The sequence below is a fragment of the Branchiostoma floridae genome, chromosome 19, assembly GCF_000003815.2.
Source record: "Branchiostoma floridae strain S238N-H82 chromosome 19, Bfl_VNyyK, whole genome shotgun sequence".
Taxonomy (NCBI): domain Eukaryota; kingdom Metazoa; phylum Chordata; class Leptocardii; order Amphioxiformes; family Branchiostomatidae; genus Branchiostoma; species Branchiostoma floridae.
Genome location: NC_049997.1, coordinates 1,023,195 through 1,048,988, shown reverse-complemented (window position 1 = coordinate 1,048,988; position 25,794 = coordinate 1,023,195). Strand labels below are relative to the sequence as shown.

Below are 25,794 nucleotides of genomic sequence, written 5' to 3'. Positions count from 1 at the left end.
CATTGAACTACAGCATAGCTGTCGCTGTATACAAATGCGGTCCCAAACGCTGCATTTAACATCTAAAGTTTACGTTTGGCACTATTATAGGCAATGCGAACACGTCAGAATTTGCCTGAGGAAGTTGACAGGTCGTTGAATAAAACACATAGCTGTGTACAAAGAAGCAGACTGGTAATGTAACGTATGAACAAATGAGACTAGTATCATAATACAGCATTTTACTTACGAAAATGACAAAATCATCAGCCGTCGCATTTTCAGCAATGTGTCCGACGTATGACTGAGCGCTGAAGACTGGTGTGTTGTCATTGGTGTCAGTTACGTCGATGGTAACAGATATCTATATTTCAAGGAAACCAGAAAATATATTCGTCCATTATTAAATGAAGCAACGGAAAAATGACAATATAGTATCGATGATATGAAGCTTGCTTGCTCTTTGTATCGTAAGACGTTATTTCACCTCTATCTGTGGAGTAACAAATCCGTTGGTCTTAAAAACATTTGGTATAAAAATGATATCAAGTCGATACACAGGGGTGCAATATTTTCAAAACATTTTCGAATATTGAAATTAAAAAACACCACCTGTCGACTTGACATAAATAGATACCATATTTTTGAAAGCAGCGAATAAAAGTAATCACGCGGATAAAGGTAAACTAGCTTTTAATAGGTAGGAATCGGAAAAAAACGAAGAGTAGCGAAATAGATAAAGTAGCGAAAAGTATTGTGCGTTTACATTTGTTCACATCTTTCTGCCACAATCAAATCGGTCTTAAATCTAAAATATCTCCCGATTTAGGTAAATGCGACCTGAAATAGGAAAGGTTATCTCGTACCAGCTTGCTATCGCATGACCCCTCTTTCTTTGCCAACACGGTGAACGTAAACCTTCCCTGGAAAATGGGGGACTCCCTGTCGATGTCCGCAGCAGTCGTCAAGATGCCCTAATACATGAATGAATCAATACATGAAGATAACTTCAAATCTTCTTATATGTCAATAGAATTTTTCATCAAGCAGTGACTACATTTTAAAGGTAGAACTAGGTCGAGACTTGAAACTCTCGCGAGAACTGGGTCATTCTCTGATCAAGTTAGACTGATAGCCATCGAACATTTTGGAGGTACGTGTGTTTACCTTTAACCGTAGTCACTGAAAATTCTATTAAGTGTGTACATACTGACTGATGAATCTCTTCAACGATATTCTTACATGTCAATGTAGAGCTACCATTGATCATACTGTTGATGCTAAGTCACATTAATCTTATAACCACGCACATAAATCTAGAGCAAAAACTCTTCTTAAAAAGCAATGTATGATCTAAAACATTCTCTGCCTGTTTTACGCTGTGCAAATATTCATTTTGCGATCTTCCAGACAAAGTGTGATAGTTATAGTCCTCTTAAATCTGTGTCCTTCTAGCCCTACCAAAGTAACATAGGGCAAAAAAGTACGCATAAATTGTCTAAACTAGTCTACGAACGAAAAGTTACTGTGCTTTTTACTCGACATAGTTGACGGAAATGACTGAATTTCAAACATAGATAGCACAGAAATTCAGGTGATGAAGGCTTGACAGCATGGCGGTAGTGAACGGTAACTGGTCATTTTTGTTTAAAAATAGACTCGTCCGCTGGTTCTTTTACAAAGTTTTTTTTTAAATTCATAATGTCATTAACCAGCGTCAAAATTTTACACGACATTCAATATTTCAATGAAATTGGGCTACTATATGACACTGGTTTACCTCTATCCACGGGTGAACCTATATCTGTTATGTATAACAAAAAACAGGAAAATTGCCATATGTTCAAAATATTGCAGATTGAAACCACAGTACATCAACCTGACATCCTTAACGCCCTGTTTTAGATACAGTGGATATAGGTAACCCATGGATAAAGGTGAACTACTGTACTGTCACACATAACTCGAGATCTTACCGTCGTGTTGTCGAGACAAAAAATCTGCGCCTGCCCTGATCCATCGTCCTGTAAGATGAACCTGTATTTGCCAGGGGGGTCTTCAGTATTGTCCGTTTGCAGCTTGTCAGAAAAATTGGCTACGACAGTGTCAATAGGGATGTTTTCCTCTACAGTTTCAACTACATAGATCTCGCTAACGCTTGACGAAACAATTGTCAATTCCACTGCTCTAGGTTCAGGTGTGGACCTTGGAACCGTCCCATTGTCTCTGGCGCTTACAGACAGTGTTATAACCTGCAAGTCATTGCTGTTGGGTAGGGATTTGGTATCCTTCACACGGATGACACCTTCGGTGGAGGAGATTTTAAAGGCATCTTTGTACGACTCCAGCACGTATTCAACCATACCATTTGTTCCCTCATCTTCATCCGTTGCTTTGACAATGGCAACGATCGTTCCCGCCGGTGCATCGGAAGATATGATACCTGCGACAGGTGTGTTCTGGAAGATTGGTTGGTGATCGTTGATGTCCGTCACATTCACGTTAACAGTAACGATAGTTGTTGAGGTGTGGTTAACGACAACTACATCAAAGTTAAGCGACGACATTGTTTCCCTGTCGAGTGTCTTGCTGGTGGACACAATTCCCGTGAATTCATTAACATTGACGAGGTCACTACAGAGGCCGAACTGCAGGAAATACCGCGAAGTCTCGTCTTCGCCGAGTTCTGTTGTCAAGTCTACAATGACAGTTCCGTTGGATTGTCCCTCCTCTACTTCTCTTGTAAGAACAACATGCGGACATCCGGTTCGGTCGTAGATCCATTCCGTATGATTCACATCTATCATGACTTCGAATATGTGCAGAAGGGCTGATGGTTCGGCGGTGTCATCAATAGCGACTATCGTTAACTCATAAGGTCTGTTCGGATCAAGCATCTGTAAGACCCGTAACACCCCATTGTCCAGGACAAACTTCCCTTCGTCACAACAAAGTATTTCGTAATCAGCACTTTCATCATTGTCGTCTAATGACAGTTCCTTCAGATCTAGAACTGGTGACAAAAGAAATTTTATCATTGTAGTAATTAGACCATGAAAGATAAATAACAAGACAAGAGTGAGTGAAACGAACAAAGACTTCTTACTACAGTCAACTAGACTAAGGGAGATCTAAAAAAATTAACAATCAAACAGACTAGAATGATAGTTAAAGGCATGTTTACAATATGACACAAACATTCTTCAACAGGAATATGCTTTTACAAAAAAAGCCAATATTAAAAGATCATCAGATGCAAGTATGCATAGTGGAAAATTAATTGCTATGTTAGTTTTTTATCAACGTTAAAGAAGATACAAAATTAATTCAATCAAACCCAAATTTATCAAAGCAAGCAAAATCAAACCTACATGAGTTTTTAGCAACCATATTCGTATATATTTTGGACGAACGCGTATGTACTAAGAAAGACACGATGGAGCAAGTTTATGGAGATAAACAAAAACGACCGACCCGAATATATTGGGCCATGCCATTCCCTTTCGTTACTGATAACGTGCTTACCTTCGTCGCCCACCGTGTAGCCAGGCTGAATAGACGATTTGACCGTCTGGAACAGGCCTGAGAAATTTCTTGCCTCTCGGCCTGTGAAAATACAAAACCTATAAATTTGGATCAAGAGTTAAAAAAAAACTCCTTCCTACACCATACTATGAGACTATATAAGAAATCATTGACTGATTCTTAAGTGGTTTTGAGTTTATTTACTTTTATGTCTTGCCTATTGTGTCTAGTTATTGTGTAATGTGCTTTTACTCCATTCTGTAACATTAACGGTATTAAGAGGATCTACTGCTCATGATTGAAACATTCATTTGGTAAAGGAAGACTGGTATTGGTCCATAAATTATATTTGCAATGAGTCTACTGCAAAAATACGTTTTCATCCAATACTAATACTTTATTATTTTAAAACATAAAGACTAAAAGTTAGGAGCTATACACAAACCTATGTTACAAAGTTGCCACTCCAAGTCAGTTCCTTCACAGAGTGGAGCTCCATCATAGGCTATCCTGTCCAGGCACCGTCGTGTTCTGACTCGAGCTTCTACAGCCGTGTGGTTCACATATTGGGCCTCACAGTCCTCAGTCCATGGGCTCCATTCTCCCCAGGTCGATTGGTCTGAGAAATACAATTCAATAGTGCAGAAATTTGATTGATTGCGCTATCAGTGGTACAGGTACGATGGGTGATAGATAAGTTATGAGCCTCACCAGGAAAGCAGGTGCATAAATATAATCTTGGTATATATAACGCATAAAGGTTTATGGATGTCTACCAAATTTATATCATAATCATAACTTTGCATGCGACACCCAGTAACGATAGGTAAGAGAGAAGGAAAAAAAAACATGGACAATTGAGCTGTGTATACTACTAGGTAAACTTGCTCTGCTTAAATGAATATACCCCCTTCTCTGCAGTCGATATACGAAGGGAATGTTTATCAAAACATACGAAATTCGGAATACATCAATCCTAGGTTGGTGACTCTGGTACTTGAAGTCATGGCTGTTTCTTATTCTTTTTGGCATTGCCTTATGGGCCGAGCCTAACAGTATAGTGTGCGTCCGTTTGACAAGATTTCCCAAACTTTTGTAGGTATCTGTGGAATTTTTTGAACTGGTATTAGATATTTATCAGTCAATACGTTCACCAGTTCATTGGTTATTTTGAACATCATGCAAAGTCTGGGCATTTTCCTTCTGTAACTTTACTTTAGCACAAGTGTTTTACGTACAATATTCACAATGCTCCCCACTGAAAGTTTCCTGGCAGTCGCAAGTGTAATTCCCAAGTCCATCCAAGCAGACGCCGGAGTTCCAACAGGTCACATGACGACAATCGTCCACATCTGCAAGAAAATGTTTTGAAATAAACAAAGTATGCAATTCTAAATTAAGTTCGCAATTCCTAATTAAATGTCAATGTAAGGTTTGTTACGATGTACTCTAATGTAAAATCCTATCATTATCATTTATCATTGTATGCTGAGTTCTTTTCTCAGTCTATTCGGTAATGAAAGAACTTTGCAAAATACAAGCTCTACGAAGATTGCATCCCTACTATAGTACGAAGTATAAGGATCAGACATTGAGGTAATACATAAGAGGCGGGTGCGAGGGCCACCCTATACAGCTAGTACCGGGGATCTAGTCAGTGGACTATGCCCAAGGATGAGGAGCAGATCTAAGTAAATAAGCAATTACTTTCATTGGATAAAATGTTATTTATACCACTTATCTCTTCTTACTCACCAATACACACAGGTTCTTTTCCATCGGATGAGACATCATGAAACCCCTCCTTGCAGACACAGACATAAGATCCCTGGGTGTTTGCACATGTCTGATTCTGGCTACAGTTGTGTAAACTGGCTTCTTTGCATTCATCTATATCTGTAAGAAAAAAAAAATCACGGGTCTTAGTGGCAAGTGTGCAGAAGTTGACACACTGGCAGCATCAGATCCATTGGTGTTTTGGGCACCTTTATACAGATTAGCCGCGAGGCTCAGTGGGCGTCACTCCACCGTCATGGGGGCAGGGGCATGGCGAGTATCCAACTCAGGACCTACTGATTCTGATTCTGATTCCAACGCCGTTGCGCCACGCAGACAACCCAATCTGTAAGAGTTGCCAAAATTGAGATTTGCCTTTCAGATAACATTTTATTTTAACTTGAGCTCAAGTTTTCAATAAGAAGCGTATATTCCAATGGGTGTGTGTATTGTATTTTTCATTATTCTATGTGAGGTTTAACTTCTACTTATTTTCCCACGGGCATGCATGTGCAATGAACTTATCTTAACTATCAAAACTAAATGGTTTACTAAAACACCCTGTTGGGCGCATGGTGGAAAACATTTCCAAACATTTGCTATGAATGTATGGATATTGCGAACATGTCATATGTTTTAAGGAAGAACACCTGCGAAGAGTTTTTTTTCAACATTCACACTTAATTTGCTTTGAAATAGAAAGTTCGTTTAGGTTCCCATCTGGCACCATCTAGTACCTTCCCACCAAGTACTTATTATGTTAATATGATGATATTTGTTATTCTCACAAATTCTTTAACCAGACAGTATCTCTTTGACATTGCAATTCAGTATCTATCATAAATGTCAGCTAATAACCGCCCAATATGTGTACACTTGAAAGTTGGGCAGCAAGTTACGTAATGGGTATAATGGGGGAATGATCTTAACTGTATTGAGTATTCGTGGTATTTCTATTCATTTTTTGACAGACGAGGACAATGTGGTACTGCGCTTAAGTTGTGTAACTAATATTAACGGTTCCACATACAAGGTACAGACAGAAGGTAAAGGTAGTCTTTCACATCCCCGACCGAAGTCAGGTACCCATTTTTACACCTGGGTGAAGTGAGGAAGGTCGTGTAAAGTGCATTTCCTAAGGGCACAACGTCGGGGGGCACGGTGGGGATCGAACTCAGGACCTATATATTCCGAGCCGAACGCTGTACCAGTTACGTCACGCCTGGCGCCACATTCGTGATATTTCGTCCATAGAATATCATGACCCTACTATTTCTTCTTTTGCTTACCTTCACAACGGAAGCCGTCACCAGCAAATCCGCTGTCACATGTGCAATTATACTGACCAACTCCTACGACGTTTTCACAGGTGGCGTTTGGATGACAGTGGCTAGTTCCTTCTTCACATTCATCGACATCTGTGATTACAAAGAAAAAGTTGTACGTTTAAGTAGAAGCAAAAGTTAACTTGTAACTTAGCTGGTTAGCACCTTTGGCGGCAAAACTGTTTTAAACTTAGTGAATACAATATGATTACACTGAATAACGAATTCTAGATTAAGGTGATAGTAATAAAACACATTCTAGCTTGAGTAAGCATGTCAGCAAAGTGTATTGTCGGCAATTGGTCAAAGGTGATGCTCCCAAAACATAAACTAAATACACCAGGCCATTGTTATGCAAATCTAGATAATGGTCGAGACAAGAACTGTTAACAACTCAGTGATCTTTATCTTTGCCAACAATGCATCTCGCTGTACCATGTTCCGATACAAAACCGGTTTTTCTTATAGACAGGTCAAGAAAAAAACGGAAATGATAAAAATTCGGTGGACCGGATGTTGGACCGATTGGAAAATGAACACATATTATCATATAGCCAGGCGCCGCGGACCAATCAGAAGGCCCCGTTTCATGTTGGTTGTGACGGCGTAACACAAAGATTCAGGCCAGGCAGGTGTGTATCGCTCCTCTGATTGGTCAGAATGAATCGACACCGGCACCACTGTCGATGCAAATCGACACCGGTGCCGATTCATTTTGACCAATCAAAAGTAGCGATACACACAAGAAAGTAAGGTATATGCAGGTATTGGCCAATAGAAAGGAGCAAAACATATGCCAGAGCAGAGGGTACAGACTTCTAACATTGATAATGAGTTTTGTTCTAAAAGGCTTGCAATGTTTCGAATATTTTCTGTGGAAATTTTGGTTTCAAAATGCAATCTGTAGTCTCCTTACAAATATATGTACCAAAGAGCAAATGTGAATTTTAAGAAATTCGACAAAGGAATTCACACGTATCGTACCAAGGGATCTATGCGTCATACAGGAGTTTGCAAGTTTGTGTAGGCTATATGATAATAACGTTAATGACCCGCCTGTTCCTCGGTGTACATGGTGTCATAACGCCTGGTCCTTTGATAAAGCCTCCTCGCGTTTTAGGGCTTACCGGTAGAAGAAAATAACAAGAGCGACGTAGAGTAGGGGCTACATTCATTTCTACCAAGTTTTACAATCAATCGTACAGAGACAGCTAGCCTTGTACTTTTTTATAACGCCAGTGGGAGTCCAATACTCCCCAAAAGAGATTTCTTTGTTGCGAAATGGACCATTATTTTGAGTATTGCCTATTCACATTAAGTTGCCACATACTGAATCAGGTCCAGGTTAAGGTCCAGACCTGGACCTGAATTTTCTGTACCGGTACCCACCCCTAGTATTACGAATAATGAATTTCATAGGTCTACCTGGGATGCACTCCTCCCAGTCCGTGTCGTCACCGTCGCAGGTTGGAGTACCGCTGTACCCTGGCTTCCCGGGACAGGACCGGGACCGGACACGGGACACCATCGCCGTGCCGTTTGACTCCCGACAGAAGCAGTCGTCACTCCAGCTACTCCAACTGCTCCACGTAGACTCATCTGAAACAAGTTATAATGTAGTAAGTATAGAGCTCCTGCCATTAAGCACATTTGCAAAATATAAATTCTCTAAATGAATTATGCAAATCGGGTCCCAATAATTAGTACATCATTGCGTCGATCCTCATCAAAACTACAGATAAAAAAAAATAAAAAAAAACCTTGGTGTCTGATCCTGTTTCCGAGGCTACAACTAAAACAAAATCCTTGCAGTTTCCCCGGGAAAAGCTGCTAGAAGTCTTTAGATTCGATTCCACATTCACTTATTTCTAACCACAATCCAAATAAACATTTTACCATGCACTTGCGTCATTGCACTTACAGATTAGATTGAATGTGGTATTTACATATTCTTTAGCTCAACTGTAATCTAAATGATAAACTATTCATCATTGTCCTGATTTAGAAAAAATGAATGCTCAAACTGGCGAATATCATGCATCTATTGAAGCATATGTTTCAACTTATATGTACATGTCTATCTAGTCCATGTATCCAAATATACAAAATGACAGAGTACGATGCTCACATATGTTGCAGACATCGCCACTGGTGCCATCGGAGCAGTTACAGAAGAATGATCCAATGGCATCGACACATGTTCCCCCATTGAGGCAGTTGACTCCATCGCAATCATCAATGTCTAATGAGAAAAGTGTGAAAAAAGATTTACTGCATGAGTTGTGATGTTTTTTTTGCTAAGTGGTAAGAATTATCTATAGCCGAATGGAGAGAGGAAATAATGCATAATCTGAACGCATGGTTTCATTCTTTCGTCAGCTTGCGTATCAATTTTCGTCCGCTTCAATTCAATTCCAAAGTCAAAGAACAAGTAGGGAAATAACAAAAATCAAGAATCCATCATTCGGTAAAATTATGTGGTCAAGCTTCCTGGCCGCTGGGATTTCATAAGAAAAGGATTTTTTTACAAAACGTTTTCTTATTCACACGCTCGCATCAGTTTCAGGGTTACCAGAGGTTTCCGCTTCTACAATCGAATCAACACGGACTGAGAACGAGAAAAATATGAAATAAGAATGAAATAAAAGTTCGCATGCATATTTTCACACTAAACTAATTATGTTTGTCTGTTTGTGTCTCATCAATGTCAAAATGAAGTTTAGTATTAGTTATATTTCTATCATTCACACCGTTCGGAAATTACCAATCACCCAATACAACAGTATTCCACATGTTATCATCGTGTAAAAGTGAGATGAGTAAGTAAGTAGCTTTCAAAGCCAAAGTACTAGACTTTATGTCTCGTTTTTGTTAAGTAAGAAAAAGCAAACTAATTGCAATGGTCAAAGCAGGTCTAAGTAAATAAGCAATTATTACCACTGGCTTTTTTTCACCACTAACGTCTTCTTACTCACCAATACACACAGGTTCTTCTTCATCGAATGAGACATCATGAAACCCCTCCTTGCAGACACAGACATAAGATCCCTGGGTGTTTGCACATGTCTGATTCTGGTTACAGTTGTGTAAACCGGCTTCATTGCATTCATCTATATCTGTCAAAACGCATGTAGAGCAGTACAGCATAAAACTTTATTATCACGAGATCCCGATACAGAGATATGACTTTCAGATTACATCTAATTGTAACTAGAGCTCAAGTTTTGAATAATAACTAGAGCTCAAATTCTTAATATGAAGCGCGTCCACTCGAAATAATCCAATGGGTCACTGTATTGTATTTTTCATTATTCTATGTGATGTTTTACTTCGCTTCTACTTGCAATTTTACCCAAGGGCATGCATGTGCAATGTACGTATTATTGTCATTATATTATTGTTATTAAGTTTAACTAAAGCACCCTGTTGGGCGCATTGCAGTAAAATATTTCCAAACCTTTGCTATAAATGTATAGATATTGCAAACATGTCTTTCTGTTTACATAGTAGACCAAATGTCTGTTGTTAAAACACATAAGAAACACATAAACACTCAATTTGCTTTGTTATTGTCACAAATTCATTAGCTAGACACTATTTTCAACAAGGCGCTTCATTATTTATCATAAATATCAGCTGATAACCGCCCAATAGTTATACACTTGAATGTTGGAAAGTCAATTACGTAATAAGATTTAGATATAATGTTGGAATGGTCTTAACTGTGCTAAGTATTCGTGATATTTCGTCCATTTAGAACATAATAACCCTACTTTTGCTTCTTTTTCTTACCTTTACACCGAAAGCCATCACCAGCAAATCCGCTGTCACATGTGCAGTTATACTGACCAACTCCAATGATGTTTTTACAGGTGGCGTTTGGATGACAGTGACTAGTTCCTTCTTCACATTCATCGACATCTATGATTACAGAGAAGAAGTTGTACATTTAAGTAGAAGTAAAAGCTAATTTGTTACTTCGCTGGTTAGCACTTTTGTCGGCAAAGCTGTTTTAAACCTAGTGAATACAATATGATTACACTGACTAACGAATTCTAGCTTAAGGTGGTAGTGATAAACGAATTCTTGCTTGAGTACGCATTATAGCAAAGTTTATTGTTGGCAATTGGTCAAAGGTGACGCTCCCAAAACATAAACTAAATACGCCAGGCCATTGTTATGCAAATCTAGATAATGGTCGAGACAAGAACTGTAAACAACTCAGTGATCTTTATCCTTGCCCACAATGCATCTCGCTGTACCATGTACCGATACAAAACCGGTTTTTTTTAGACAGGTCCAGAAAAAACGGACCTGATAAAATTCGGTGGACCGGATGTTGGACCGATTGGAAAATGAACACAGATTAATATATGATCAGGCATTCACGCTTTTGGGGCTTACAGTTAGAAGAAAATAACAAGAGCGACGTAGAGTAGGGGCTATATCCATTTCTACCAAGTTTTACAATCAATCGTACAGAGACAGCTAGCCTTGTACTCTTTTATAACGCCAGGGGGAGTCCAATACTCCACAAAACAGACCACTATTTTGAGTATTGCCTATTCCCATTAAGTTGTCACATACTGAATCAGGTCCAGGTTAAGGTCCAGACCTGGACCTGAATTTTCTGTACCTGTACCCACCCCTAGTATTAAGAATAATGAATTTCATAGGTCTACCTGGGATGCACTCCTCCCAGTCCGTGTCGTCACCGTCGCAGGTTGGAGTACCGCTGTACCCTGGCTTCCCGGGACAGGACCGGGACCGCACACGGGACACCATCGCCGTGCCGTTTGACACCCGGCAAAAGCAGTCGTCACTCCAGCTACTCCAACTGCTCCACGTAGACTCGTCTGAAATAAGTTATAATGTAGTAAGTATAAAGCTCCTGTCATTAAGCACATTTGAAAATATATATTCTTTAATTGAATTATGCAAATCGGGTCCCAATAATTAGTACATCATTGCGTCGATCCTCATCAAAACTACAGATAAAAAAAAAGAAAAACCCTTGGTGTCTGATCCTGTTTCCGAGGCTACAACTTAAACAAAATCCTTGCAGTTTCCCCGGGAAAAGCTGCTAGAAGTCTTCAGATTCGATCCCACAGTCACTTATTTCTAACCACAATCCAAACAAGAGTTCGTAGAGGTTTGTTGTTAAGGTGGGTGGGTATGGTGTTGATTGTGTCTGTGTCTGAATTTACTTGAATTTACCTGAATGTACCTCAACTGCAGAGACTCCGTGGCCTGTTTCTGCAGTCAGGAGCTTGAAGGCTGTCGCTCCTCCGACGATTTCTCACTTACATATGTGACAAATTTGAGTCCTATCACGGAATGCAGTGGATTTATCAACTTTCCTCATTAATTTTGCAAATCATGTGTTAATTTGCATACTTAGTATATCATTATGTATTTTTTTACTTAGGCTATCTACATACTAAAATCATGACGATCCGTCAACATGTTCATATTTTGCCATTACTTATGCAAATGAGGTCATCATCTGCATGATTAATATGTATTGATATTTCTTTCTTTCTCAGCTACATATGTGACAAGTTTGAAAGTCCTATAAAGGAATGTCGTTGATTTACAAACTTTCCTCATTAATTATGCAAATTAGCTGTCGATTTGCATAATTATAATTCCATCATGTAAGTCTTCCCTTTGGCTATCTACATACCAAAAGTCATGACAATCCGTCAACACGTTTATATTTTCTCATTAATTATGCAAATGAAGCCGTCATGTGCATAATTAATTTGCCTTGATATTTATCTCTTTCTCCTGTATATATGTGACAAGTTTGAAAGTCCTATCATGAAATGAAGTGGATTTATAAACTTTCCTCATTAATTATGCAAATTAGCTGCTGATTTGCATAATTAGTATTCCATTATGTACATTGTTACTTGGGCTATCTACATACCAAAAATCATGACGATTCATCAACACATTCTCGAGTTATTCTCGTCCAAAGTTTGAAAGGAAATCGGGGACTGCAGTTCTAAAGAAGCCGCTAGGGGGTCCAAACTTACAGCACTTACTTTCTGCCCTAATGGCTATCTACCACTAAAAAATCACAACCAAAGCATGTCTTATATATGATATATATATATATATATATATATATATATATAATATAAAAGATTGAGGTTCTGCTGCAGTACCTTAGCAAGCCGCTAGGGGACCCATTATCGAACTTGACCTTCAATTTCCCGACCCCTACCCACCTACCAAATGTCATTGGGATCCATCCAAGGCTTCTTGAGTTATGCTGTTAACGCACAGACACACAGACCCACAAGCCCAAAACATAACCTTAGCCATTTTGGCAAAGGTAACCAATACAACACCGATATATTATCTGGCAGGAGCTGAAGCATCATCTGGCAGCAGCAGCATCTGGCACAAACAGGGGATACAAAGCAACCCAATACATTGAAGGTGACCTACATGTAGGCCCCTGCCAACCAGATGACGGTGTCACCTGTTTTCACAACCAAGCAGATATTAGGGGGATGCCCCAACAACACGAAAACAGGACAAACCTATACAGTATCAAGTTCAAGCACTAGGAGACCCAAAATCAAACCTGACCACCAGGACACCACCAACAATTCATGTACCAAAAAGCAACACAATGGCACCTTGCGTTCTGGAGATACAGCGCACGCCTCGTGCCCGCACAAAAGGTAACCTGGAATGTCAAGTTCAAGCACCAAGGGCGCCAAAATCAAAATTGAGAATTATTCAGCCACCGCCAACACATGTGCCAAATATCATCGCGCCCGCACTAACCGTTCAGAAGATATAACTCCGGAAAACCCCCTCCCGGACACAAAATTCGACCTGCCGCGTCAAGTTCAAACGCGACAAGGCCCAAAGTCAATCCTAGGCAACAGGCAACAACCCCCCACACATGCACCAAAAATCGTTGCAATCCCGCGTATCGTTCCGGACACACAGCGCCAAAAGTGCCCAAAAAACACAAAAAATGCCACCTGCAATGTCAAGTTCAAGTGCCAGGAGGCCCAAAATCACACCTGAGTGTCAAGCCACCATCCCCAACCCACGTACCAAAAATCGTCGTGCTCGCACCATCCGTTCTCGAGATACAGCGCCCTAAATCCACAGCTTCCAAAAGTTCCCACGCCCGTGAAAACCATACCTGCATACATGCAGGTAATAAACATCTTACCATGCACTTGCGTCCTTTCACTTACAGACTAGATTGAATGTGGTTTATACATATTCTTTAGCTCAACTGTAATCTAAATGCTTAACTATTCATCATTGTCCTGGTTTAGAAAAAAATGAATGCTCAAACTGGCGAATATCATGCATCTATTGAAGCATATGTTTCAACTTATATGTACATGCCTATCTGGTCCATGTATCTAAATACACTAAATGACAGGAAACGATACTCACATATGTTACAGACATCGCCACTGGTACCATCGGAGCAGTTACAGAAGAATGATCCAATGGCATCGACACATGTTCCCCCATTGAAGCAGGTGACTCCATCGCAATCATCAATGTCTAAGGAGAAAAGTGAGAAAAAAGATTGACTGCATGACTTGTGATGTGTACTTGCTAAGTGGTAAGAATTATCTATAGCCGAATGGAGAGAGGAAATAATGCATAATCTGAACGCATGGTTTCATTCTTTTGTCAGCTTGCGTATCAATTTTTGTCCGCTTCAATTCAATTTCAAAGTCAAAGAACAAGTAGGGAAATAACAAAAATCAAGAATCCATCATTCGGTAAAATTATGTGGTCAAGCTTCCTTGCCTCTGGGATTTCATAAGAAAAGGATTTTTTACAAAACGTTTTCTTATTCACACGCTCGCATCAGTTTCAGGGTTGCCAGAGGTTGCCGCTTATACAATCGAATCAACACGGACTGAGAACGAGAAAAATATGAAATAAGAATAAAATAAAAGTTCGCATGCATATTTTCACACTAAACTAATTATGTTTGTCTGTTTGTGTCTCATCAATGTCAAAATGAAGTTTAGTATTAGTTATATTTCTATCATTCACACCGTTCGGAAATTACCAATCACCCAATACAACAGTATTCCACATGTTGTCATCGTGTAAAAGTGAGATGAGTAAGTACGTAGCTTGCAAAGCCAAAGTACTAGACTTTATGTCTCGTTTTTGTTAAATAAGAAAAAGCAAACTAATTGCAATGGTCAAAGCAGGTCTAAGTAAATAAGCAATTATTACCACTGGCTTTTTTTCACCACTAACGTCTTCTTACTCACCAATGCACACAGGTTCTTCTTCATCGGTTGAGACATCATGAAACCCCTCCTTGCAGACACAGACATAAGATCCCTGGGTGTTTGCACATGTCTGATTCTGGTTACAGTTGTGTAAACCGGCTTCATTGCATTCATCTATATCTGTCAAAACGTATGTAGAGCAGTACAGCATTATTTAACAACAGATAAAACTTTATTATCACGAGATCCCAATATAGAGATATGACTTTCAGATTACATCTATTTGTTACTAGAGCTCAAGTTTTGAATAATAACTAGAGCTTAAATTCTTAATAAGAAGCGCGCCCACTCGAAATAATTTAATGGGTCATTGTATTGTATTTTACATTATTCTATGTGATGTTTTACTTCGCTTCTACTTGCAATTTTACCCAAGGGCATGCATGTGCAATGTACGTATTATTGTCATTATATTATTGTTATTAAGTTTAACTAAAGAAACCCTGTTGGGCGCATTGCAGTAAAATATTTCCAAACCTTTGCTATAAATGTATAGATATTGCAAACATGTCTTTTTGTTTACATAGTAGACCAAATGTCTGTTGTTAAAACACATAAGAAACACATAAACCCTCAATTTGCTTTGTTATTGTCACAAATTCATTAGCTAGACACTATTTTCAACAAGGCGCTTCAATATTTATCATAAATATCAGCTGATAACCGCCCAATAGTTATGCACTTGAATGTTGGAAAGTCAACTACGTAATAAAATTTAGATATAATGTTGGAATGGTCTTAACTGTGCTAAGAATTCGTCCATTTAGAACATAATAACCCTACTTTTGCTTCTTTTTCTTACCTTTACACCGAAAGCCATCACCAGCAAATCCGCTGTCACATGTGCAGTTATACTGACCAACTCCAATCATGTTTTCACAGGTAGCGTTTGGATGACAGTGACTAGTTCCTTCTTCACATTCATCGACATCTATGATTACAGAGAAGAAGTTGAACGTTTAAGTAGAAGTAAAAGTTAATTTGTTACTTCGCTGGTTAGCACTTTTGTCGGCAAAGCTGTTTTAAACCTAGTGAATACAATATGATTACACTGACTAACGAATTCTAGCTTAAGGTCGTAGTGATAAACAAATTCTAGCTTGAGTACGCATTATAGCAAAGTTTATTGTTGGCAATTGGTCAAAGGTGACGCTCCCAAAACATAAACTAAATACGCCAGGCCATTGTTATGCAAATCTAGATAATGGTCGAGACAAGAACTGTAAACAACTCAGTGATCTTTATCCTTGCCCAAAATGCACCTCGCTGTACCATGTTCCGATACAAAACCGGTTTTTCTTAGACAGGTCCAGAAAAAAACGGACCTGATAAAATTCGGTGGACCGGATGTTGGACCGATTGGAAAATGAACACAGATTAATAGATGATCAGGCATTCACGCTTTTGGGCTTACAGGTAGAAGAAAATAACAAGAGCGACGTAGAGTAGGGGCTATATCCATTTCTACCAAGTTTTACAATCAATCGTACAGAGACAGCTAGCCTTGTACTCTTTTATAACGCCAGGGGGAGTCCAATACTCCACAAAACAGACCATTATTTTGAGTATTGCCTATTCTCATTAAGTTGTGACATACTGAATCAGGTCCAGGTTAAGGTCCAGACCTGGACCTGAATTTTCTGTACCTGTACCCACCCCTAGTATTAAGAATAATGAATTTCATAGGTCTACCTGGGATGCACTCCTCCCAGTCTGTGTCGTCACCGTCGCAGTTTGGAGTACCGCTGTACCCTGGCTTCCCGGGACAGGACCGGGACCGGACACGGGACACCATCGCCGTGCCGTTTGACACCCGACAGAAGCAGTCGTCACTCCAGCTACTCCAACTGCTCCACGCAGACTCGTCTGAAACAAGTTTTTATATAGTAAGTATACAGATCCTGTCATTAGGCACATTTGAAAATATAAATTCTCAATTGAATTATGCAAATCGGGTCCTAATATTTAGTACATCATTACGTTGATACTCATCAAAGCTTCCTACAGGTAAAAAAAATATATATGTAAATTCATTAATCTCGTGCCTTTTCCTGTTTGTTTGTTTGTATGTTTATTAATTTGTTTCCAAGTATACAACTAAAAATGTCCTGCAGTTTCCTGGAAAAGCTGCCAGAATGCTCCAGACTCGATTCCACCGTCACTTATTCCTAACCATAATCCAACCAAACATTGTTACCATGGACTGCACGGAACAGGAAATATCCAAACCGGCTGTTTTTCTTCAGTACCATTTGCAGCCGACAGGTTGCCGCAATTCGTATTATTTCTAGGTTTTATCAAGACTTTTTTACATACCAAGTATCAAGACAATATATCTAGGCATTCTATCTTTGAATTTTACCCCTGCTCACAGACAAACTTACCATAAGCTTAAAAACAGACAGTATGCGTCCTTGTACATGCAGATTGGACTGAATGTGGTGTATAGATATTCCTTAGCACATCTGTTCTTTGATGTAAATGTTTATCTATTTACCATCACTATAATTTAAAACAATTATACGCTCAAACTGGCGAATATCATGCATCTGTTGAAGCACATATTTCAACATACATACCTAACTAGCCCATCAATCAACAAATATACAAATGACAGAGTACGATGCTCACATATGTTACAGACATCGCCACTGGTGCCATCGGAGCAGTTACAGAAGTATGATCCAATGGCATCGACACATGTTCCCCCATTGAGGCAGCTGACTCCATCGCAATCATCAATGTCTAAGGAGAAAAGTGAAGAAAGAGATCGACTGCATGAGTTGTGATGTGTATTTGCTCATTGGTAAGTTAAGAATGGTATGTGGCCATATGTATAATCTGAACGCATGGTTCCATTATTATGCGATGCTGATTTCATTACTATGGATGATATCAACTCGCGCATCAATATTTGTCCGCTTCAAAAAAGGTATTCGTGGTAAAATTCAATTCCAAAGAAGAAGATGTTGGGAAAGAAAAAACCAAGAGTTCATTATTCGGTCAACCATGCCCTGTGTCATGTTTTCTAGCTTCCTGGCAACTATTTTTTTTTACTAGGATGTCAAAATAAAAGGATATTTCTAAAACATTTTATCATTCACACGCTCGCATCATCAAGGGTTACCAGAGGTTGTCGCTTCTACAATCGAATCGGAGAGGGAATGACAAAAAATATGGACTAAAAATGAAAAAAAGGTTATTTTTCACAAAAAACTAATTATGTTTGTCTTTGCCATATCAATTTTCAAACGAAATTTTGTGTCGGTTATATCTTTATAATATACATGGTTTCAAAATTCAGCCAATACAACGTTAACTGTACTCAATATGTTATCCTCGTGTACCTGTGAGACGAGAAAGTAAGTAGCTCGCAAAACCAAAGTGCCAGACTTAATGTATCGTTTCTGAATAGTGATAAAAAACACACTACTTGTAATGACCTCATTTTTTCACCGCAATTTCACAACAATTACTTTCCCTGCCAATGTCAAGAATCATCCTTGTTGTTCTTATCACAACTAAATGACCATACCACAGAGGGGATAGTATCATTTTTACGGGTGAAAAGGACAGAAGTAGTCAGATATAAAATGATGTAGGTGCAGGAGGACATAGTTACTCATCACTGGAAGCAATGTCGTCAGAACTGGTCAATGTTTTTTGTCGTAAGAGTCAACATCTTTGTACATGTTTGTGCTACTTTGATTCTGTCATTTAACAAGTTCTGACTTACAAATGTGCTCTCCAAACCTGGCCTGTCCCAAGAGAGCTAGAGGGGTGTCACGGGCTTTAGGGTCACGCTGATAGAGCTTATCAGATCTCCACGTATCCACCTTAACTACTCTTGCCTTTGGGTAAACTCGGAATTATTCCGCTTGAGCGAATGTCTGTGTCTGGCTTACCCTTATTTCACAAATCTACTCACCAATGCATATGGACCCTTGAGCTGTAAACCCTTCATTGCAGACGCATTTATACCCGCCCTCTGTATTCGTGCATGTCGCATTTTGGGTACAGCTGTGTAGGCCTGGATCGCTGCATTCATTGATGTCTATGGTTGGGAGTAAAAGAGTAGAAAAACGTTCTGTAAGATATTGATTGTTTCTAGTGGTTACATAAACGATGCTGTCATAACTAAAAAAACAGGTCCATGACTAGAATGCAAAAAAATTAAGCGGAAAACCAACAAAGGAAGCTACAGTATAGATGATTATGATTGAATTAATGTTACTTTTTTATATAATTAAAAGGGGAATTTTTCAGCATTACAGGTCTATACCTTCGCACACAAATCCGTCCCCAGTGAATCCAGGATCACATGAGCAGTTGTATCCATCCATGCCAAATGTGTTAACACACGTGGCGTTTGGGTGACAATGGTGAGTTCCCTCTTGGCACTGATCAATATCTGAGAGTAAAGATATAAAACATGGTTAGGGAATCATAGAACATTAAGATTTTTCTCTGAAACCCAGCAGAAATGAAATTCATTGAAATGAACCTACATTTTTTGAAAGGACATATTAAAAAGAGTAGCATTTTTGTAACACTCATTCAATAAATCAAGAGAGTATTAAAAGTCAGCCTTCTTTATACAAAGTTATTCACACACTCACACACATACACATACACGCACCCCCCCCCCACAAATTTAGATACACTCACAAACACACACAGACACAGACAGACACATACACACACGCACACACACACACATACACACGTACACACACATGCACAGACACACACACACACACACGCACAAACACACACATACATACATACGCACACACATACACGCAGACATACGCACACAAACACACATACATGCATGCACACACACAGTCACACACAAACGCACACACAAACACCCATAGTAACACAGACACACATTGGCACACACACAAGCACACGCACACTCACACAACCACGCACACATATAAACACACACAATATTAGGAAGACATTGTCCCACCAGTGCAGTTAAACCCGTCTCCTCCATAGCCACCCCTGCACGCACAGTTATAGGACCCCGCAGTGTTGTAGCAGTGGGCATCTTCATGGCACACATCAGAGTTATCTAAACATTCGTCGATGTCTAGAAAAGTAGGAGAACAACACATCAGGACATCACTTACATTACAGATTTCAATGTTTTTGTCTGTAAGATGTAGCGTATGTGCCGTCGTGCTTCCATCAAAACAACAGCAGAGCAGATACAATTAGAGTTACATGACGCCATACCTTGGCCAAATGGTTTATACCTTTTATGACTGATGTACTATACGTGTTTGTTATTGGTTACACAAATATGGTGCTTAGTAAGATAACTCGTATTAGTTAATCATCCCAAACCCACAAATATTAGAAATTCACAGTCTTATATTACAAAAGAAGTCTATAGTAGCATATTCTGGAGTTTTGTTACAGATTTAATGACATTATCCTTTGTACTGCAGTACCTTATACTTGTCTTGTGACAACATTAGCATAAACATAACTTCGACAATCTAACTGAACTGAACTGAATCTTATCATATATAAACATAACAATTTGCGTCAACATAACTCTTCCGCTACTAAAGTATTAAAAAACTAGAAAGGCCGACATTTGCTTGGGTGCAAATACAGCATATTTCAGCCATACCCATTCCCACGCAACATTGGACTGTTCCAAGTCACCCCTGCGCAATAATGGAACAATTTGACTGTAAGTTATCCCCAAAAGAGAACTAATATTGTGAATTGATTCCAGGTCAAAACAGAGCTTGCTCAATATGCACCGGGCCCATATGGAAGAATATAATCTTCCACAGGAGCCCCTATGCATAACTAATTGTTTTTTTTAGAATCGCGGCAGCTCCTATTTTTCCGAAAGTAAAAAAAAAACACAGCATCTTCCATTCAGAAGATTTTCATCATGAAATTACATGAAGCCATTCAACAAATTCCAGTACAATAACTACGTCTAAGTACCGTTATCAGCTCCTAGTGATGTGGATACATTTATCATTGCAGTGAACTTTTCTTTTATTCAAGTATGGCATGCGCTTTAATAATTATCATGCAGGTGCAGGTACTGTGTACTCTCCAAGCTGAGGTTAGGCTCCGGCTGTTTTTAAACGTTTTTTTAGTCTTTTTATCGGGCTTTCTATTTTCTTTTATATCTTACTGTGTCAAAAGTAACCTACTGGCTGGCGTACTTCAAGAAAAATGACAAAATAGAAAGCCCGATAAAAACGACTAAAAAAACGTTTTAAAAAACAGCCAGAGCCTAACCTCTGCTTGGAGAGTAGGTACTGTATTTCTTTTCTGAAAAATTCCAGGACCAACAACTTAACTTGATGTGGCTTTATCTATATATTTCATTTCCTTCTTTGTTAAGTATATCCTCCTGCATACCTTTACTTTGTATGCAACAGCCAACGGGCGTAATCTTGTTGTGTTAGTGTTATAATTTCCTGCTTGTAGCGTGCGAGACCCGGAGGATAGGAGTTTCTACCTTGTTCGAGGGTTTCTTTTCGGGGGTCAGTGGTGATACACTGGTACTGGGAGTGTTTTATTGGGCTAAAACTCTGGCAGTTTAAAGTTACTTACAATTTGAATGTACAAAGTTTACGTAATGAAAAAAACACTAGAAGTACCTACATGTGCTCGGGAAAAAATACATCACTTTTCTTTCCAGTACAGTGAGAGAAATGTTGCCACTATAGACATATGGCCACTATAGAAAAAATGCTGATCTAGTGACAAAGAGCAATAAGTTACACATAATTTTAGTACCCATTGATCTTTATTCGTACAAAAATTGCACATGTAAGCCAACTGTTTAGATTTACAGTTCAAATAATTATTACGAGAAATATTGATGAGAAAATAATCAATTTCGCCACTGTCAAACCTACGTATCAAAACTAAACGCAAACTGGCCATTTTTCCCGCGTTTTCCGCCAAGTAACATTTTCTCAAATGTCTCAACTAACCCTACCAAAGTTAACTCTGCCGAAAATGATTGATATCGCCATGCGGAATGTTGATTAATTCAACGACAAAGACTTGTATTCTAACGTTCAATGCATGCGTACCGTCCGCTACCTCTCAAATGACCCTGTCTGAACTCTAAATCCTCGCAAACTACAATTTTAAACCGGGCAAAGGGTGACACACACATGTATGACCACTGTAAGGCTGTAATATGCATGTGTTTCTGTCTGTATATACGGCATTGGAAGCCAGCTTATGGATATTAATTAGCATTCGTCTTCCTTGGCGCTGATTGGCTGGCTCTTTAAATTCAATTATCTCTTGTTTAAGCCCAGACTGCGCAGGTGTGAGGGGTCACTGGAGTTCACGGCAGGAGGCCGAAAAGAAAACCAATTTCTCCTCAGAAAAGTGCTGAAATTAAGCATTTTAAAGTAGTTTATGCCAAACATTTTACTTGGATCATTTTACCAACTATCTAATGCCTATCTACGCCAAATTTCAGGTCATTCCATTGTAATACCAGGTACAGTGGGCCAAAATATACCGTTTTGGTCAGAAGATAACCTTTAAACATCAATAAAATCATTTTAGAGGCAGATATGAAAAAAATGCAAACTGGCAAATTTTTCCGTGTTTTCCGCCAAGTAACATTCACTCGATTGTCTCAACTAACCCTACCAAAGTCAACTATGCCAAGAATGATTGATATTACCATGCGGAATGTTGGTTAATTCAACGACAAAGACTTGTATTCTAACGTTCAATGCATGCGTACCGTCCGCTACCTCTCAAATGACCCTGTCTGAACTCCAAATCCTCGCAAACTACAATTTCAAACCGGGCAAAGGGTGACACACACATGTATGGCCACTGTAAGGCTGTAATATGCATGTGTTTCTGTCTGTATATACGGCATTGGAAGCCAGCTTATGGATATTAATTAGCATTCGTTTTCCTCGGCGCTGATTGGCTGGCTCTTTAAATTCAATTAGCTATGGCGAAAGCCCAGGCTGCGCAGGTGTGTGGGGTCACTGCAGTTCACGGCAGGAGGCCGAAAGAAAACCAATTTCCCTTCAGAAAAGTGCTGAAATTAAGCATTTTAAAGTGTTTAATGCCAAAAATTTTACTTGGATCATTTTACCAACTATCTAATACCTATCTACACCAAATTTTAGGCCATTACATTGTAAGACCAGGGTACAGTGGGGCAAAATACACCGTTTTGGTCAAAACATGACATTTTAACCTCAATAAAATCATTTTAAAGGCAGATATGAAAAAAATGAGAAAAACACCTAAGGGTATTGACCCACCCTACTCTTGTGCCAAATTTCAGATCATTCGGTCCAGGAACGGCGGAGATGAATCACTTTAAAGATTTGACAGGAGAAAGAAAGAAAGAAAGAAGAAAGAAACATTACGAATATAATATATTTCACCATACTATGTATGGCTGAAATATAAAAAGATGTTCTTACCTTCGCAGTAGGTGCCGTTTCCAGAATAACCCGGAGGACAGACGCACTCGTACAGAAAGACGGTATCCACACATAGGGCATGACGGTGGCACGTGTGGTTGTTCTCCACACACTCATCAACGTCCATAGGAATGGGTGTCTGTGTTGGACATTCGCTGGTCAGTTGTGTAGAACCAGTGTCAATGCTGGTGGTGATTTCTTCGCTCGTTGTTAACTGGGTAGCCGTAGTCGGTATTACGGAAGTTTGGTATGGTGATATAGAAGACAGGTCAGTTGATGGGCAAGAGCACGGATAGGATGGGGTTGTGACATCTGTAGTTGTGCCCTTGGTAGTTTCGATCCCTGTTGTCTGTGTTGTAGCTAGAGGTGCACTTGGTGATGGTGTTGTGACCTCTGTGGTACTGTCCTCTGTAGTTTCGATCCCTGTTGTCTGTGTTGTAGCTAGAGGTGCACTTGGTGAAAGGGTTGGGACCACTTTAGTTGTGTCCTCTGTAGTTTCGATCCCTGTTGTCTGTGTTGTGACTACAGATGTACTGGCTGATTGGGTTGTGACATCTGTAGCTGTTTCCTCTGTAGTTTCTATCGCTGTTGCCTGTGTTGTGACTACAGATGTACTGGCTGATGGGGTTGTGACATATGTAGTTGTGTCCTCGGTAGTTTCGATCCCTGTTGTCTGTGTTGTGACTACAGATGTACTGGCTGATGGTGTTGTGACCTCTGTGATTGTGCCTTCTGTAGTTTCGATCCCTGTTGTCTGTGTTGTGACTACAGATGTACTGGTTGATGGGGTTGTGACATCTGTAGCTGTTTCCTCTGTAGTTTCTATCGCTGTTGCCTGTGTTGTGACTACAGATGTACTGGCTGATGGGGTTGTGACATCTGTAGTTGTGTCCTCGGTAGTTTCGAGCCCTGTTGTCTGTGTTGTGATTAAATGTGTATTGGCTGATGGGGTTGTGACCACTGTAGTTTCGATCGCTGTTGCCTGTGTTGTGACTACAGATGTACTGGCTGATGGGGTTGTGACATCTGTAGTTGTGTCCTCGGTAGTTTCGAGCCCTGTTTTCTGTGTTGTGATTACAGATGTACTGGCTGATGGGGTTGTGACCACTGTAGTTGTGTCCTTGGTAGTTTCGATCCCTGTTGTCTGTGTTGTGATTAAATGTGTATTGGCTGATGGGGTTGTGACCACTGTAGTTTCGATCCCTGTTGTCTGTGCTGTGACTACAGATGTGCTGGCTGATGGGGATGTGATCTTTGTGGTTATTTCTTCTGTAGTTTCGATCCCTGTTGTCTGTGCTGTGACCAAAGATGTACTGGCCGATGGGGTTGTGACCACTGTAGTTGCGTCCTCGGTACTTCCGATCCCTGTTGTCTGTGTTGTAGCTAAAGGTGCACTCGGTGATGGGGTTATAGCTGCTGTAGTTTTAATTCCTGTCGTAGTTGAAGTTGTAATTTGTGCCAATGTTGTTACCTCTGTAGTTGTAATCTCTATCGCTGGTGTAATGAAATCTGTATTCGATATCTGGGTTGTAACGTCTGTAGGTGTAATGTATAACGTCTCTGTTGTTGCTTCGCCTGTAGTAGCTGTTGTATTCTCATCCGCTTGGGTAGTGATGTTGTTCGCATTTTGAGTGGTATAGTCCACGGTTGTAATGTCTGTCGGGTTTAAAGTTGCCGTGTGTCTCTCAGAGGACGTAGTTGATGTAGCATTCTGGGTACCTATAGTTTGAAAGGTGTATATTTCTGTCATATTACTTGCTATTTACTATTTGTTGTCGTAACAGTTCTACGTATCTTACGACGGAAACATTTTCAAACTTTTCTTTCTAGGTCATCGCTGTGTAACAAGAACTGTACAGAAAGGTTGTTGACTGAAAGTATTGAGTTCGAATCCATATTCTATAGGAAAAGGTCGTTTACATGGATTTTCTCACCAGACCCCTCACTCAACTCAGAATGAAAAAAAGGACATAGAATGTAGCCTCCTTCACCGGTCTCTCCGGGGGCATCGGTGGAATTTTTTTTTGGGGGGGGGGGCACACACAGACAGAACAGACACAACAATGACAAACGATACCTTCGTTTTTCATGGAGGTAATGAGTACATATATTTCGTAAAGGACGTTTAATGGAAGTCCTGTGTTTGAGGAGAGACAAACTTCGAGCACATTTGGTGTCCATGTGATAGCAATTTTACTTATGTACCCACATAGACCCTTATTCACGTACATTTACAGCTTTCTGCAGAAGTGATCTGGAAGAAACTGGTTTTGTGAATTCAATTACTGACAAGTGAATTCAATTACTGACTGCCTGGACCAAAAGAACAAAGCGACCTATAGCAGGGTAGTGCGTTGTGATTAATTGGGGTACGGTATCGGAAGGTGCCTCTTTCTCACCACCATTTTACACGTGTACCCA

The 25,794-nt window shown here is 39.6% G+C and overlaps 2 protein-coding genes across 2 annotated transcripts in view; both read right to left on the bottom strand.

Moving 5' to 3' along the window:
- LOC118407051 (protocadherin Fat 4-like) overlaps window positions 1-25,794 on the bottom strand; it is an 89,330-nt gene that overhangs the window by 10,732 nt on the left and 52,804 nt on the right. The window lies entirely within an intron of this gene.
- Window positions 5,317-19,968, bottom strand: LOC118406991. The gene is made up of 7 exons (XM_035807398.1): window positions 19,887-19,968; window positions 19,191-19,319; window positions 18,837-18,962; window positions 14,043-14,156; window positions 11,288-11,461; window positions 10,398-10,526; window positions 5,317-5,400 (listed from the first exon to the last, which is right to left on the bottom strand). The coding sequence occupies exons 1-7, from the start codon at window positions 19,965-19,967 to the stop codon at window positions 5,395-5,397; spliced, it is 759 nt and encodes a 252-aa protein (XP_035663291.1). The 5' UTR covers window position 19,968; the 3' UTR covers window positions 5,317-5,394.